Source organism: Pinus tabuliformis, chromosome 2_2, assembly GCF_031772625.1.
Source record: "Pinus tabuliformis cultivar Carrire ecotype Pingquan chromosome 2_2, CPIR1, whole genome shotgun sequence".
Classification (NCBI taxonomy): domain Eukaryota; kingdom Viridiplantae; phylum Streptophyta; class Pinopsida; order Pinales; family Pinaceae; genus Pinus; species Pinus tabuliformis.
This window is the reverse complement of record NC_142300.1, coordinates 349,001,630-349,014,578: the sequence shown is the minus strand read 5'-3', so window position 1 is coordinate 349,014,578 and position 12,949 is coordinate 349,001,630. Positions and strand designations below refer to the sequence as shown.

Here is a 12,949-nt window from a genome sequence, read left to right as displayed (position 1 = left end):
CTCATTATTCTTCAATAGTTCAATAGAGAGAGAGTACAAATATCAAATTAACTTGCCCAAAATAGTCTTGTCAAATCAGTATTGAACTGCAGCCCTAACCAAAAAGTCAATGATGGTCAAAGCAACTCCAAAATGTCCTCCAAGCAGCTCGATCAACAACAAATAAATTCGACCTTCCAAGAGGGTCAAAGTCAACGCAAAATAGATTGATCAAACCAGTCAAAGGAGAGAGAAAACCCTACTGTAAATTTTGTAGTCAAAGCAAAAGTCAACGTTGAAGTCAACTCGGTCAACCTATCCCAAACTCCTAGAAAATTGTGCCAATAAATGCAGCCTTCAGAAATCGGATTTCTGCCCACAAAAACAAAGTCAACACTGGTCAAAAACACCCAAGTCAACACTGGTCAACGTTGTTCTGTTTTCATGAAATTCGGCCAGCAAACAAACCCAAAAATGCGTCCTCCTTTCACACGTGCGAAGTAGAGAAGACTTCCTCGAAGTTGTACGAAACAATCACGAGAGGAGAGAGAGAGATATGTGATGAGATGAGTGATGTCCAAATGGGAGAGAGGTCACTCCTATTTATACACTTCATTGAGGGTGAGGAGACACATCCATTGGGCTTATGAGCCTACATTTGACTGAGGCCGACTTTGACAATTTGTGCATGAGAAAGAATAAATTCAAAATTCCATTTCTGCTTGTTAGAATGAGATGATCTTTATAGCAAAATTAGGCCTTTCGGAAAGAGAAATCCAATGCAATAATCATCTCCATCATATGAGTTGTCCTAAGGTGGAATTTGGCCCTAGTTGCCAATTTTAACAATTTCCCAGTGCGAAATATTCAACAAGGGAATATTTCAAGCCAGTAGAGCATCAATGAGAGGGTTCAGCAGAAATTAGAGAGAGATTTCCAGGGGAGATTTTCCACAGATTTCTAGAGTTTGAGGGAAGGTTGATTTCTTTTGTAGGAAGGTCCTACCAGTGGGTGCGAATTCTCCAGTGTGTGGATCTGGGCAGCAGATCGTATTTCCAGTTGCCAAGGATCAAATCCGAAGGATAGAGCGAGTTGCCTAGTGCAAGTGCAGGATTACCAAAAGAATGCAGGATCAGCAGAATCTCAATTTCCAGCTAGTGCGTATTTCCCGCAGCAGCGTTTTGTGTGTGCATTTATCGGAGGAGGACGAGTTTAATTTTGTACAGGAAACAGAGGGTTTTTAGGTCGATCTGCCAGTTTGAGTGGTGGAGAAAATTTTCTAGAGCTTTGTCAGTGTTTTGCCAAGCAGATCTATATACTCTCTAATATGTTGAAGATAATAAAATATAAACCCTCATCTACTACACTGGTTTTCCCTTCAAGGATTTTGCATCATTTCTCATTTCCTGATTTATTTTCCACACCATTTATTTTAATTGTGAAGATTGCAATAGTGAACTATTCATTATTTCTTGTTAATTGAGCTGAGAGGCTCATTCTACAACCCAGTATGATGAAGATGTGTAAGTTTGTCTGTCTGTCATAAAATAAAAATAAAATATTCTCTAAATAATATAATAATGTTGGCTATAATAAAAAACAAAAATAAGTATGGTATGCGTGTTTAGTAAGTTTTCCATATGCAATAATATAATTTCATAACAACTTTAAAAGGAGGTAAAGTAATTAGAAGTAAAAAAGGTGTCAGTAAGATGTTTAAACCTTATACTTTTCAAAAATATTTCAACACGGCTATTTGAAGATCTATGTTAACTAATACTAACTATACAAAAAACTTATTAATAACAAAAAACCCATTTTAATATGTACAGTGTATTCTATATAGCATTCAAAAATACAATGTAAACAATGAAAAATTACACATTGTATATATATCTGTAAGTCTGTCGTGCTTGTTGACCACTGGAGTGGTACCTGATGATTATATGAAAGACTCCATGCCCAAGGATGATCCAGAGGACATTTGTACCATCAGATATCATCAATCAACAGAGTTTTTTAACTCTACTTCTATTTTCTCATCATCTTTTTTGTACCCAAATTCCACACGCCGCAGGGAATTATAATAAGTGATACTAGTAATGATGAGTTTTGAGTCTGTAATAGGCCTAGTATGTTGGGACTCTATTAACAAACAAGTACACCTTGGAGTGTTTTTTTATCTGGTTAATTATCCCTTCTTTTTCAGAGACAGATAATTTTCTAGCTTTTTTCACTCACTTTTTACCCCAAAGTCGGGGTGACGGTTTGAAAGTTGAACCCCTAACACATCTTAGTGTCTAGAGTCGATTTATATTACACAAAAAAATTCGTGGAATTTGGTTAGGTTTAGGCAGTCATTTTTTAATTTTTGAGATTTCCCGCATGTCAAAAATTGCAAATAAAATTGTATTTAAATTGTAATAAGTGTAGCTTTGAGAAGTCGTATGACCCTCAACTTTCTACTATGACACACTTTGAGGGGTTAATAATGTGTTTTGGATCTTCAAAATCCACATTTCCTAAGTTTAGTGGAAATTGTGGTATTTAATTAAGCTAAAATTAAATAAAATAGAGAGAAATAAATTATTCCATGTGACAGAATGACGTGGAAATGACTTGGAAATTATCCTAAGTCAAATAATTGAGTCAACGGAAGTGAAAGATGACTTAGCACACTACATCATAAATACACCATTATTTGGCAAAATCAAATTTCCCAGAGATAAAGCAGCAGTTGCACATGTGGAAAATCAAATTTATTAGAGGAACTCATGTACTGAAGGAATATTCTACGGAATATTTAGACTAAGGATTTCGTGGGACCTTCTCTCACTGTTAGCTTGAATTGCTTCTACACTTAGCACTTCACATGGAGGATTACGAGTTTCACATGAGGAAATCACGCACTTCCTAGGGATCTGCGCAAAGCATCTTTGGGATCATCATCTGAAGTGGTGGCACTTGGTTCGAGTTTGATTTGGTTTGACTGGAGTTATCTCATTGCTTTGGTTCACTCATGGATATGTTTACTATGCCATGTGAGAGAATTTGATTTTCCTTGGGTGCCAATGAGGAATTCGATTTGCCTTGGTGTCTCTATCATCTCCGCTTGGAACTCGACTTGCTCTTTCTTGGGATTTGCTCCAAGTTCAGTTCTCACATGCATTCTGCCTTGGGATTTGCTCCCAAATCTATATAATGAAGCTATGTGCTCTCATATTGTATCATGTTATGAGCTATTGGGCTTGAAGAAACTTTGTCATTTTGTACTTACATACTTTCTTAATATAATTAAGACTTTGGAGCTATCTGGCTGGTGTTCTCTTGGTGTTATGAGGTGATTTCCTTTCATGCTATTACTATTGTGTTTAATTTCTTTTGTACATTGAATTAATATTAGTTTATACTTGCCATCTTGCTTGGATTGATGTGTGCAAGCTATCTTGCACATATCATTGATTTAGAATAGTATTTTACGGATAAGCTTGTCAATTCATTTTAAGGGGAATGTTTGGTTCATTTTATTCAATATATTGCTCTAATCCTGTGCAAGCTAATACGTGTTCAAGTGTGTAGAAAAGATCTTTTGTATTGTGTGCAGGAATCCATCTGGAAGTGGGAGAAATCTCAATTAAATCAACTCACTCCTAGAGTCACAACAATCCAAAGACTCAGTCATTTTTTCGCTCCAATTCTTCCATCCAACGAAGAGCAAAAGAGAGTTTTCTTGCTCTATATATACTTGATCATCTATTTAAATTTAAAATACTTCTTTGATTCTAGCTCTTTCTAAGTTATATCTCTTATTCAAGAGTCATTTCCAAAGCTAGGCAAGTATGGGGGTTCACTCTCATTACATGAGCTAGTGTTTTGTATATTAAATTGTAGTTTAGTTTTGGTTTCCTTTTCCTAATTTCACACTGACAATTGGTTTTGTGTTTTGCAGCCCATAGGCTTGAACATTGGGCAGCAAAGAGCTTGAGGAGAAGCTTTGGGAAACTACTCACTCGTGTGTATGCAGGACCCCCTCACGCTATCCAGAGACTGATTTCTAGGCAGGCCGTAAGCACTTAGGACAGAGTTGCAAACTCATCTAGGCCGTGGGCCTTTTGAGCCTTGTGAATCTCTTTTGGAGAGTTTTTTTTCATCTTCAAGTTTGTTGTTACTATATTTTTTGGGAGAGAGTGTAGCTTTGTTAGATTTCTATATTTGTAAAGATCTCTCTCATATTGTAGGCATCCCTTTTAGAGACATTCTTACCCTCTTTAAGCACTAATAAAATATTAAAAAAATTGTTTCGGGAGTTTGGGATTTTTCTTATGGCATCCCCCTTCCTCATTTAAAGGAAGGATTCTTATGGGTGGCCTAATTTTGCTTCTAGTTTTTTCTTAGCTTTCTAGCATTTAATTTCATTTTGTGCATACTTAAAATCAACACATTTCACTCCACATGCAATTTTTACTAATCTTGCATTTAAATCTCATACGCATAAGCTTCCAAATTGTAAACTTGAGCAAATCTTATCTTACATGTAAACACTTCATATTTTGGCAAGTTTTAATTGTTTCGTAATTTCTTCAAGTATATCCTTCACTACTTGGTCAATTTATGTTATATGTCATGGAAACTATTTGAGCACTATCATTTATTTGAAACAATTGTAACTTAAAGCAATTTATTCCATTTTACTTGTCTATTTTCCATTTAATGGTGCAAACACATATAAGCTCATTTACATTTTAGTCTCTCAAGTTTTGCAACTATCTTATTTCTCCTTGAAGCATTTTCATGCAGCATTATTTTAAATTGGAGAATTAACACAACTTGCACTTCATCTAGGCATTTTAGTATAGGAAGGCCCCAAGCCTCATTATAATTTTACTTCCAACATAAGTTGGTTGAAGCAGACATCTTAAGGAACCTCTACTCCTCTATTGACTCCTCACTGTGAGATCCATATCTTTGGGCGAGGATGAGGTTTGAGGATTGATGAGTTAAATTGCAATCTTGTTGTAGAGGTAATTAATAAAATTAACCAAGAGCACCTTCCATTACATTTACTTTACTTGTCTCTTGATGGTTTGAGTTTTCATATGCAAAGTCTATTCCAAAAGCAAGTATTGCAATGCGTTCAAACAAGTGCTTTATTTTCATGCTTCAAGTCTAATTGCATTTTGATGTCTTGGTTTAGCACTTCCTTTATTTTACATTTCCAAGTTAATTACTAATTGTTGGGTTTTGGCAAGATATGTTTCACATGTTTTGATTCATAAAGTTGATTATCTCAAAAGCATTTTTGTATCTTGCAATACCTTGTGCTAACAATCTTTTGTTTACATTTCAAAGTTACTTTGTTCTCTCTTTTGAGAGCATTGCATTTTACTTTGAGCAAAGATATCTTTAAATTGTTGAGCAAATCCCTTATAAAGCACAGGTTTTATGGTTTTTCTCATGTTAATGATTCGCATTGTTATTTCAAGTTGCTCACATCATATTTTTTCATAAATCCTTAAAAGTAATCCATTTTTACTATAATACTCTCCTATAAACTCACATCTTTTAACTTAACTTTTCATTAAGAACCACCCCCCTTAGCTCACCTAGGAGATAGCTCAAACAGAGAGAGTCGAGATTAGTGTGACAGCCCCTTCTCTGAGTTCCCTGCCACCAACCACACCTTGTGGGGTTGAAGGCTTTTCTCACTAACTTGTAGGTAGGTGTAGCTAGCAGGTGATAACAATGCTCAATAAAAAACAAAAATAAATATTCTATGCAAGTTTATTAAGTTTTCCATATGCGATAATATAACTTCATATCAACTTTAAAAAGAGGCAAAGTAATTAGAAGTAAAAAAATGTGTGAGTAAGATGTTTAAGGCTTATACTTTTCAAAAATATTTCAACACGGTATTTAAATAAAATATTTGAAGTTCTTTGTTAACTAATATTGATTATATATAGAGAAAGAGAGAGAGAGATTTTTTCCAAATTTTACACTCTAAAAGAAGTTTGCACCTAAAGAAATTTGATCTCTCTCGGCTCATATTAGATCTGTTGTTAAGATGGATCTATGTTGGTTAAATAACAGAAGACAAATAAACTACATCAGTTAGAAAAATAGTTTCAAGTTTATTGCAATTTCGAGTTTCCAGTCTTGAAGTCTATTTAGAAAGGAGCCTTGAACAACAAAGTCAAAGGCGACTTATGTAGTGATGAAGGATTTGATCATTGTGAGCAGCTGCTTGGACAGAGATTAGAAAGGAGCTTAATCTTTGTGTGAAGGAGGCAAAGGACAGCCAGGTGTCAAGGACAAATAAAGACAGAAAGGCATCATTGTTAAGGGGCTACATCAACAAGTTGTTTGTTTTGTTCTTGTTCTTTTGGGCAGATTGAAAGTCAAAAGGAGTTGACTTCAAGCCCTACTGTATACTATTGTATACTAGTCTTGTATCAGGGTGTAAAAGGGCCATGATCCCTGGTACAGGAGCCCTATGTATTTCTTGTTGATAGACTAATAAGAAGTGTTTTGGGCAACACATATTTATCTCTGTATTTTATTGATTCTTTGTTGTATATTTCCAATGTGCAATGTTGTTCATGGTTGAGCACTTCTAGTGTGTTTGTGTGCTTGGTTACCCATAGACTAGACCTAGGGTGTAAGGAAAATTCAACATCATCCCTTTCCTGATAAATATCATTATTGGTTGCCAATGTTCAATGGCAATGATGTCACCACTGTTGAAAGACATGTTCACAATTTTTATTGGGCAATGGGTCTTAGGCATATTGATCATGACGATGTCATTATGATGCCTTTTTCCCTCTCACTTGATGGAGATACTAGAGATTGGTACTTTAGTTTTCCAAAAGGAAGTATCAATGATTGGGACAAGTTTCATGAGGTATTCAAGAAGAGGTGGAAAACTGAGCTAGATGGAGGTATGTGCCTTAATATATTCTTGGTTGTAACAAAAACTATTAAAGAATCCGTAAAGGAATTAACACAAAGGTTCGATAACCTCCTTAGGGAATCCCTAATAGATTTATGTTAATTTTTAGGGCTAGATTGTTCTCTGTTGTAGATAATTGCATTTTTAAACTTTTCAATGTTTTCACATTACATTCACCCCATAACATCATATCATCATTAGAAATTATGTAGAGAGAACAACAACATCATCAACAATGCAGCGGAAAACCCATAAATCAATTCTTCTTCTATTAGATATTCATTAATGTTCAAATGAGATATTAAGTAGAGTAAGAATGAGACATATGTCTTTCATCATCAATCACATTAGGCCATCTAGGGCCAACCATGGCAGCAAACAAGAATAGGGAGGTATTAACTAGCCCTCTCTAATTGATCTCCATGTCACTAGTAGCATTTATCTCTACCAAGTCACTATTATAGAGACAAGCCATACCTCGCTGCCATATATCACTATCTCATAGAGACACAACCATACATCAAGGATACACTGCCATACATTAGAGTGTCACCATCATACATCAAAGGATCAATGGCATATCAGGGATATAGATGAGGATGGTCTCACCTTTAGAGACTTGGGAGATCTAGCAGCACCTAGAAAGCCCTCAACATTGGAGCAGAGATGGACATTTTGAGCTGTTGGAGACCCGGGAGACCACCTTTTTTGCCCCAAACTAGATTTTGGCATCCACAAAGGGATGTTGACAGAGATATGAGGGCCAACCCTTAGAGGATGAATCTTAGAGGCTTCTACACCCTACTTGGCACTACAAAGCCTCAACGCATGCCATGTTGAGCTCATATCATGGATGACGTCAACATTTTAGTCCTCACGACTCAAACGTGTTGGCTTTCTCTTGAGTTTATGTCTAAGCTAGTTGGCTTGGCTTGTAAGTTGATGTAACCCAAGCTTGTATTGTGATTATACTTGTTTCCTAGAGGCTTTTAGGCTAATTACAAACTATTCCTCCTCATATAAATAGATGAGAGAACTATAGCATTTATCACCGTCATCACTTGTGAACTTGGCCTCTCTTCTTGAGAATTTCGAACTCTTTTCCTATTGGAGAGATGTGATCTATGGAGCAAATCTTGTATTGGAGCTATTGTCTTGTCTTTGGAGAAGTTATCTTGGATTAATGATTGGATTGTACATGCATTTTATCTTGTAACTGCCTTTATTTGCAAAATTTATGAATTTATGTTTAATGTATGGAATAAATTGGTGATCTAGGTTAAATATTGTGCCCTAAATTTGTTGAATATCAATTTTATGGAAACTAGGTCATACTATTGCATGCATTACTTATTGTATGATATGTGAATGGCAATCCCCTTGGTGATCTCACACTTGCTCTCCCAAGTGAATTTCAATCCCTCACAAAGGTAATAGTTAGGGTTTTGATGCTAGGGCATCCAAATATCCTTACTCCTTTGCAAATTCTTGGTAACCTAAAGAATGCATAGACTCCATCAACCCTAGGACTAGGCATTGGCCATACTTTGTTGGCCATAAAGTCAAACTTTATCGATAAATTTTACTCTCTCTCTCTCTTTACCTAATTTGGCCCTCTTGAGGCCAAGCAGCCATCTAGGGCCTAATGTGAATTGGCTACGAAGGGAAATTTTGGCTTGTCGAAAGACTAAATATCAAGGGGGGAGTGATTGTCTCAAAATCATTTCCCTTTGATAGGCATTCATTCCAATCTTGTCCATAATTTCTCTTGCCCTAGTTTTTTTCTCTAGGGTAAAACCCTAGTTTGGTTTTAGCTTCAACTTGGGGCTTATTAAGGGTTTCATGTGTCAAAACCTTGCTGAATTACATTGTGGCAAACCCTTTCTCTACACCTTGACCTTTGGCCATCCCAACCCTCCACATATTAATCAAACCCTAGGTCTCGTGTTGCACAAATTCAGCATCTCTAAGGAAAGTGAAATGCCTTCATTCATTGATTAGAACCTTGTAATTTAGTTGTGTGTTTCTCTTAGAAGCCTCTTAGTCATCATGCACCTTTATACCTATAATATCCCTTATAGGTGATTTTATATCAAGACTCTAATTGGTGAAAATCCATAAACGGCAGGGAGTTTTGGCTGTGGTGACAGTGGGCCATCACCCCATTGTTATCACTTACTCTAGTGATAGCCTTGTCGGGTACCCCTCTCCAAGGCTTGCTACATTTTGTATCAATAAAGCCCATACAATAGACTATTGGAACTTCGAGCCAATTAGCCATATTTTATATTGCCACATAACTTCCACTCTACCATGGGTAATGTGTCTTCAAATGAAAACCACACAATATAACCCACAATGAAACCCTCACTTGGAGCCAAAGAGCTATATTTTATATTGCCACATAATGTTCACTCTACTATAGGAAATGAGTCTTCAAAGGAGCCTACACAGTAGACTCTGCATGTTACCAAAAGCATCAATGTTCAATAATTCAATGATGCTTATCAAATTAATTTTTGTCTCCATTAAAGCAGTCCATTAAGTGCCATGGAATTAGAAACCAAAAGTACATGCAGTACTTTTGTATATATCAAAAGAAAATTCATTTGGTACATCATTTTAAATGAGTGAAAATAAAAACGTGAAGAACATAGAAAACAATAGGACTGAAAAGAACTAACTGACCTCATGCAAGAGGTTTGTACCCTCACTTGACATGTAGAAGATGCGCTTTATTCTTGCTGGCAATGTTGGCACGGAAGATACAACCTGCCCAAATGAATTTGACCCTATCATAGTAAGTGATATATTTCCCACGGAATTGTGAAAAGAGTGGAATAGTAATTAGCAGTAAGAAGGCCAATAGATAAAATATCAAGAAATAATATGGGATTTGAAAACAATTATTTTCCTACCAGAATATATTTTAGAAAGACTAAAATAACGGACACTTAAATAGAAAGAATGCCATACTATATTTCAAAAAGTATAGATCTATGATTTTAAGTTAAAAAGACAGAATTGTCCATAGAAGAGAACAACTAGACAGGTAGCAGTACCATTAAAACAAGCAGTATACATCTCTCTTGCACAAAATTATCCTTCATACTAACTAGAAGCCAACAAAGGAGAAGTATCACCATAAAAACCATAAAGACATGGATTGAACCATATAACATCAATCATCTAGAAGTTATAATCTTCATCAACCACGTGCACAAGTTACAACATATAGAGTGCCATGATTCATCAATCTTAAAATTTCAAAGTTTCAAAATTCAATATATATCATTTGTCATCATTAAAGTTGTACTTGTAATTGTCATGTCCCCATTTTTATTTCTCTTCATAGTATAGCCAGGGTGGATTTCCAGGGCAGGGGATAGCCAGGTCAGTGGAGCAGGTTTATGTCATCAGGGATTCCGATGGAGTTTTCAAGAGATTTTATGGGATCTGATGGCATTCGCTCAGCATATTCCACCATCAGCACAGTTTGTCTTTCGTGTCGGCGCATTCTGACAACTTTCAGAAAATAGAGTTATTATTGGGCCTAATTCAACTAATTACGCTTAAGGTGGCATTCCGAGAGGAATACTTGACAGAACACCTCAATATAATAGTTCGTTGGAACCAGGACAAGAAAATCTACATGATGGGATGGTTGGATGTGAGTTTCAATGACCTAAGGAGACATGGTGGCCAATTTACCCTTTTCTCGCATTAAAAATAATATTTTAATGAAAATATGAGAGGGAAAAGTGCTCCATGATTAAAATAATAATAAAATAGAGGTTCTAGAGGGGTCCATCAGATCTATAAAAGAGGAGGAGGAGGCCATCAAAGGACATCTTGGATTTGTGTATTGTTTTTGTGGAGAGGTTTGAGAACTTGGTTCTCTACTTTAGCAGTAGCCCCAGGATAGAAACACTCAGGTGATTCAGTGAGAGTGGGCGAGCACCTATTTCTTCCCTTGGTGGATCCATTCAGGGTTCACAGGTTGCAGTTTATTGTTTTTCAGTTTGTTTTGGAGGTCGATTGCGGCATTATTGTAGATCTATTTGAGGCCATTTTATCTCAGTTATATGGGTTGTATGTGCATGTAAACCCTAGTTCTTCTAATATAACAAACCTGAGAATTTCTTGTTCATTGTGTTATGTGATTGCAGTGCTCTATTCATTTTATTTTAAATGGAAATCTTCTATTTATGAATTGAATTTGTATCTGAAGAAATTTTGAGTTAGGATTTGAAGAAAAATTTTGCTTGTTCCAAATTTATTTCATTTGGTACATTACAGTGGTATTGGAGCCATGATTTTGGCCAGCTGTGGATTAAAATCAAGTTGCCACTTTACTAGAATATTGTTTGTTGCATGTGATCTACTAGAGTTTTGTGTTGAATCGTAGTTGTTTCCGAATTTGTCGGAATATCACAGTGGACCGAGGAGCATTCTCAACGTAGACTATGACTGCACTAATTGATCCAGTGTTTGGCATGGATTTTGTTGGGCCATAAGCGTTAAGCTTGGCCGCATTATATTTGCAAGGCACGGATTTTATGTCGTAAGAACCACAAGAAAAATTTTGTGACAGCTCGTCAACTTGGGAGGACAGCACATAGGTTGAACAAGATCGAGTTGCTCGATTAAAGGTTGTTCCTTCTAGTGCCAAAAATAATAGTTTCAACAAAAGTGCATTCTTTTTTTTCTGAGCACCGAGAGCATTCCAAGAGTATTTATTTGGAGGGCCGCGACATCATTGTGCATGAGGTCGCTCTGATGTAAACCATTTTTGCACGCCCCAACCAATCCGAAAGAAAGAACGTTTTGTTGCTCTGATTTGGCGTATGCGAGTTTTAATAAAAATCGTAGCAGAGTGAGGGCCAACATATGCATATTTTGCGTAGTTGTGGGGTGAATTAATAAAGTCAAACAAAGGGTCGTAAATATCGTGAGAAGCAACTTTGGCCAAATTATAGAGGGGCCCATTGAGGCCGATTATTTTTTCAAGCGTCTGTGTGCTTGCAAAGGCATGTTATTAATTTGACAAGGGAGGCGAAGTTTTCCTTTGCTACAGGCAGGCTCGGTTGTGAGGACCGACTACTGGTAGTTCTCTTCAACGAGCGAGTACGGTGTGGCACTCACGATTTGCCCAGTCACTCCAATTGTTTCAAATACCAAACGACCTTCCAGAATCGCCTATGGTGAAAGCTAAGATGAGTTCTTCACTGGGAGCTGAGACAAGATCTTTAGGAACAGGACCGAGACTTTCCATTTTGGAGGCCAGGATGAACAGTACGAGGTCGAACTCGTTCCAAGTGCCAAGAACGAGTTCAGCTAGTGAATAAATCATTCGCTCTAAATAAGAAGCCATAAGGTTATTTGTGCTATCTCGGTGTTATTTCCTCACAAGAGGTTGCTATCATTGGTCACCTGGATCATGTGTTGTCTACTGGAGAGCGGGAGACTGTGGGAGAGATATTTTTTACTGTGTCAAGTTGGCACAAAAATGGATGAGGAAAGCCTTTGTCTATCAATTGTATCAGTGAGTTGATACACAGTGACGATTGGGAAACTCTGCCTGGAAAATGCACTGGAAGTGACTAGAATGCTGACTTATCTTCCAGATTTCATATTATTGTGGCTGAGAAAACTCATCTTATTCCAAGACTGATATTCGAGTGGGCCGCAGACTTAGCTTTTCAGCAGTGAATCAAAGAGTTGTAAAGAAAAGAAGTCTGACACTAAGAGAATGAAATTGGGTGTGATCGTCATTGTTTATAGGCCGAGACCTCTTATCTTCTTGGGCAAACTAAGGGATTGACAGACCAAGTCTGGAGCTGAGCATCACTGATAATTTCAAAAGAATTTGATCAGCCTCTACTCTCAGCATAAATCTCGGCATAAATCTTTGGCATAGTTCAGCCCTGGTACATTACAGGTGTTTTGGACACATTTCTGCCGCTGAGAAAATGAAAGATTTCCTTCATCCCGACCAGTGTTGCAGGAATCGCCCCC

The 12,949-nt window shown here is 36.8% G+C and overlaps 1 protein-coding gene across 1 annotated transcript in view; it reads right to left on the bottom strand.

The window, feature by feature from the left end:
- Positions 1-12,949, bottom strand: part of MEE18 (maternal effect embryo arrest 18) — a 433,784-nt gene that overhangs the window by 163,259 nt on the left and 257,576 nt on the right. Inside the window, 1 exon segment of the mRNA XM_089404666.1 lies at positions 9,620-9,703. Coding sequence (XP_089260792.1) covers positions 9,620-9,703 — 84 coding nt within the window.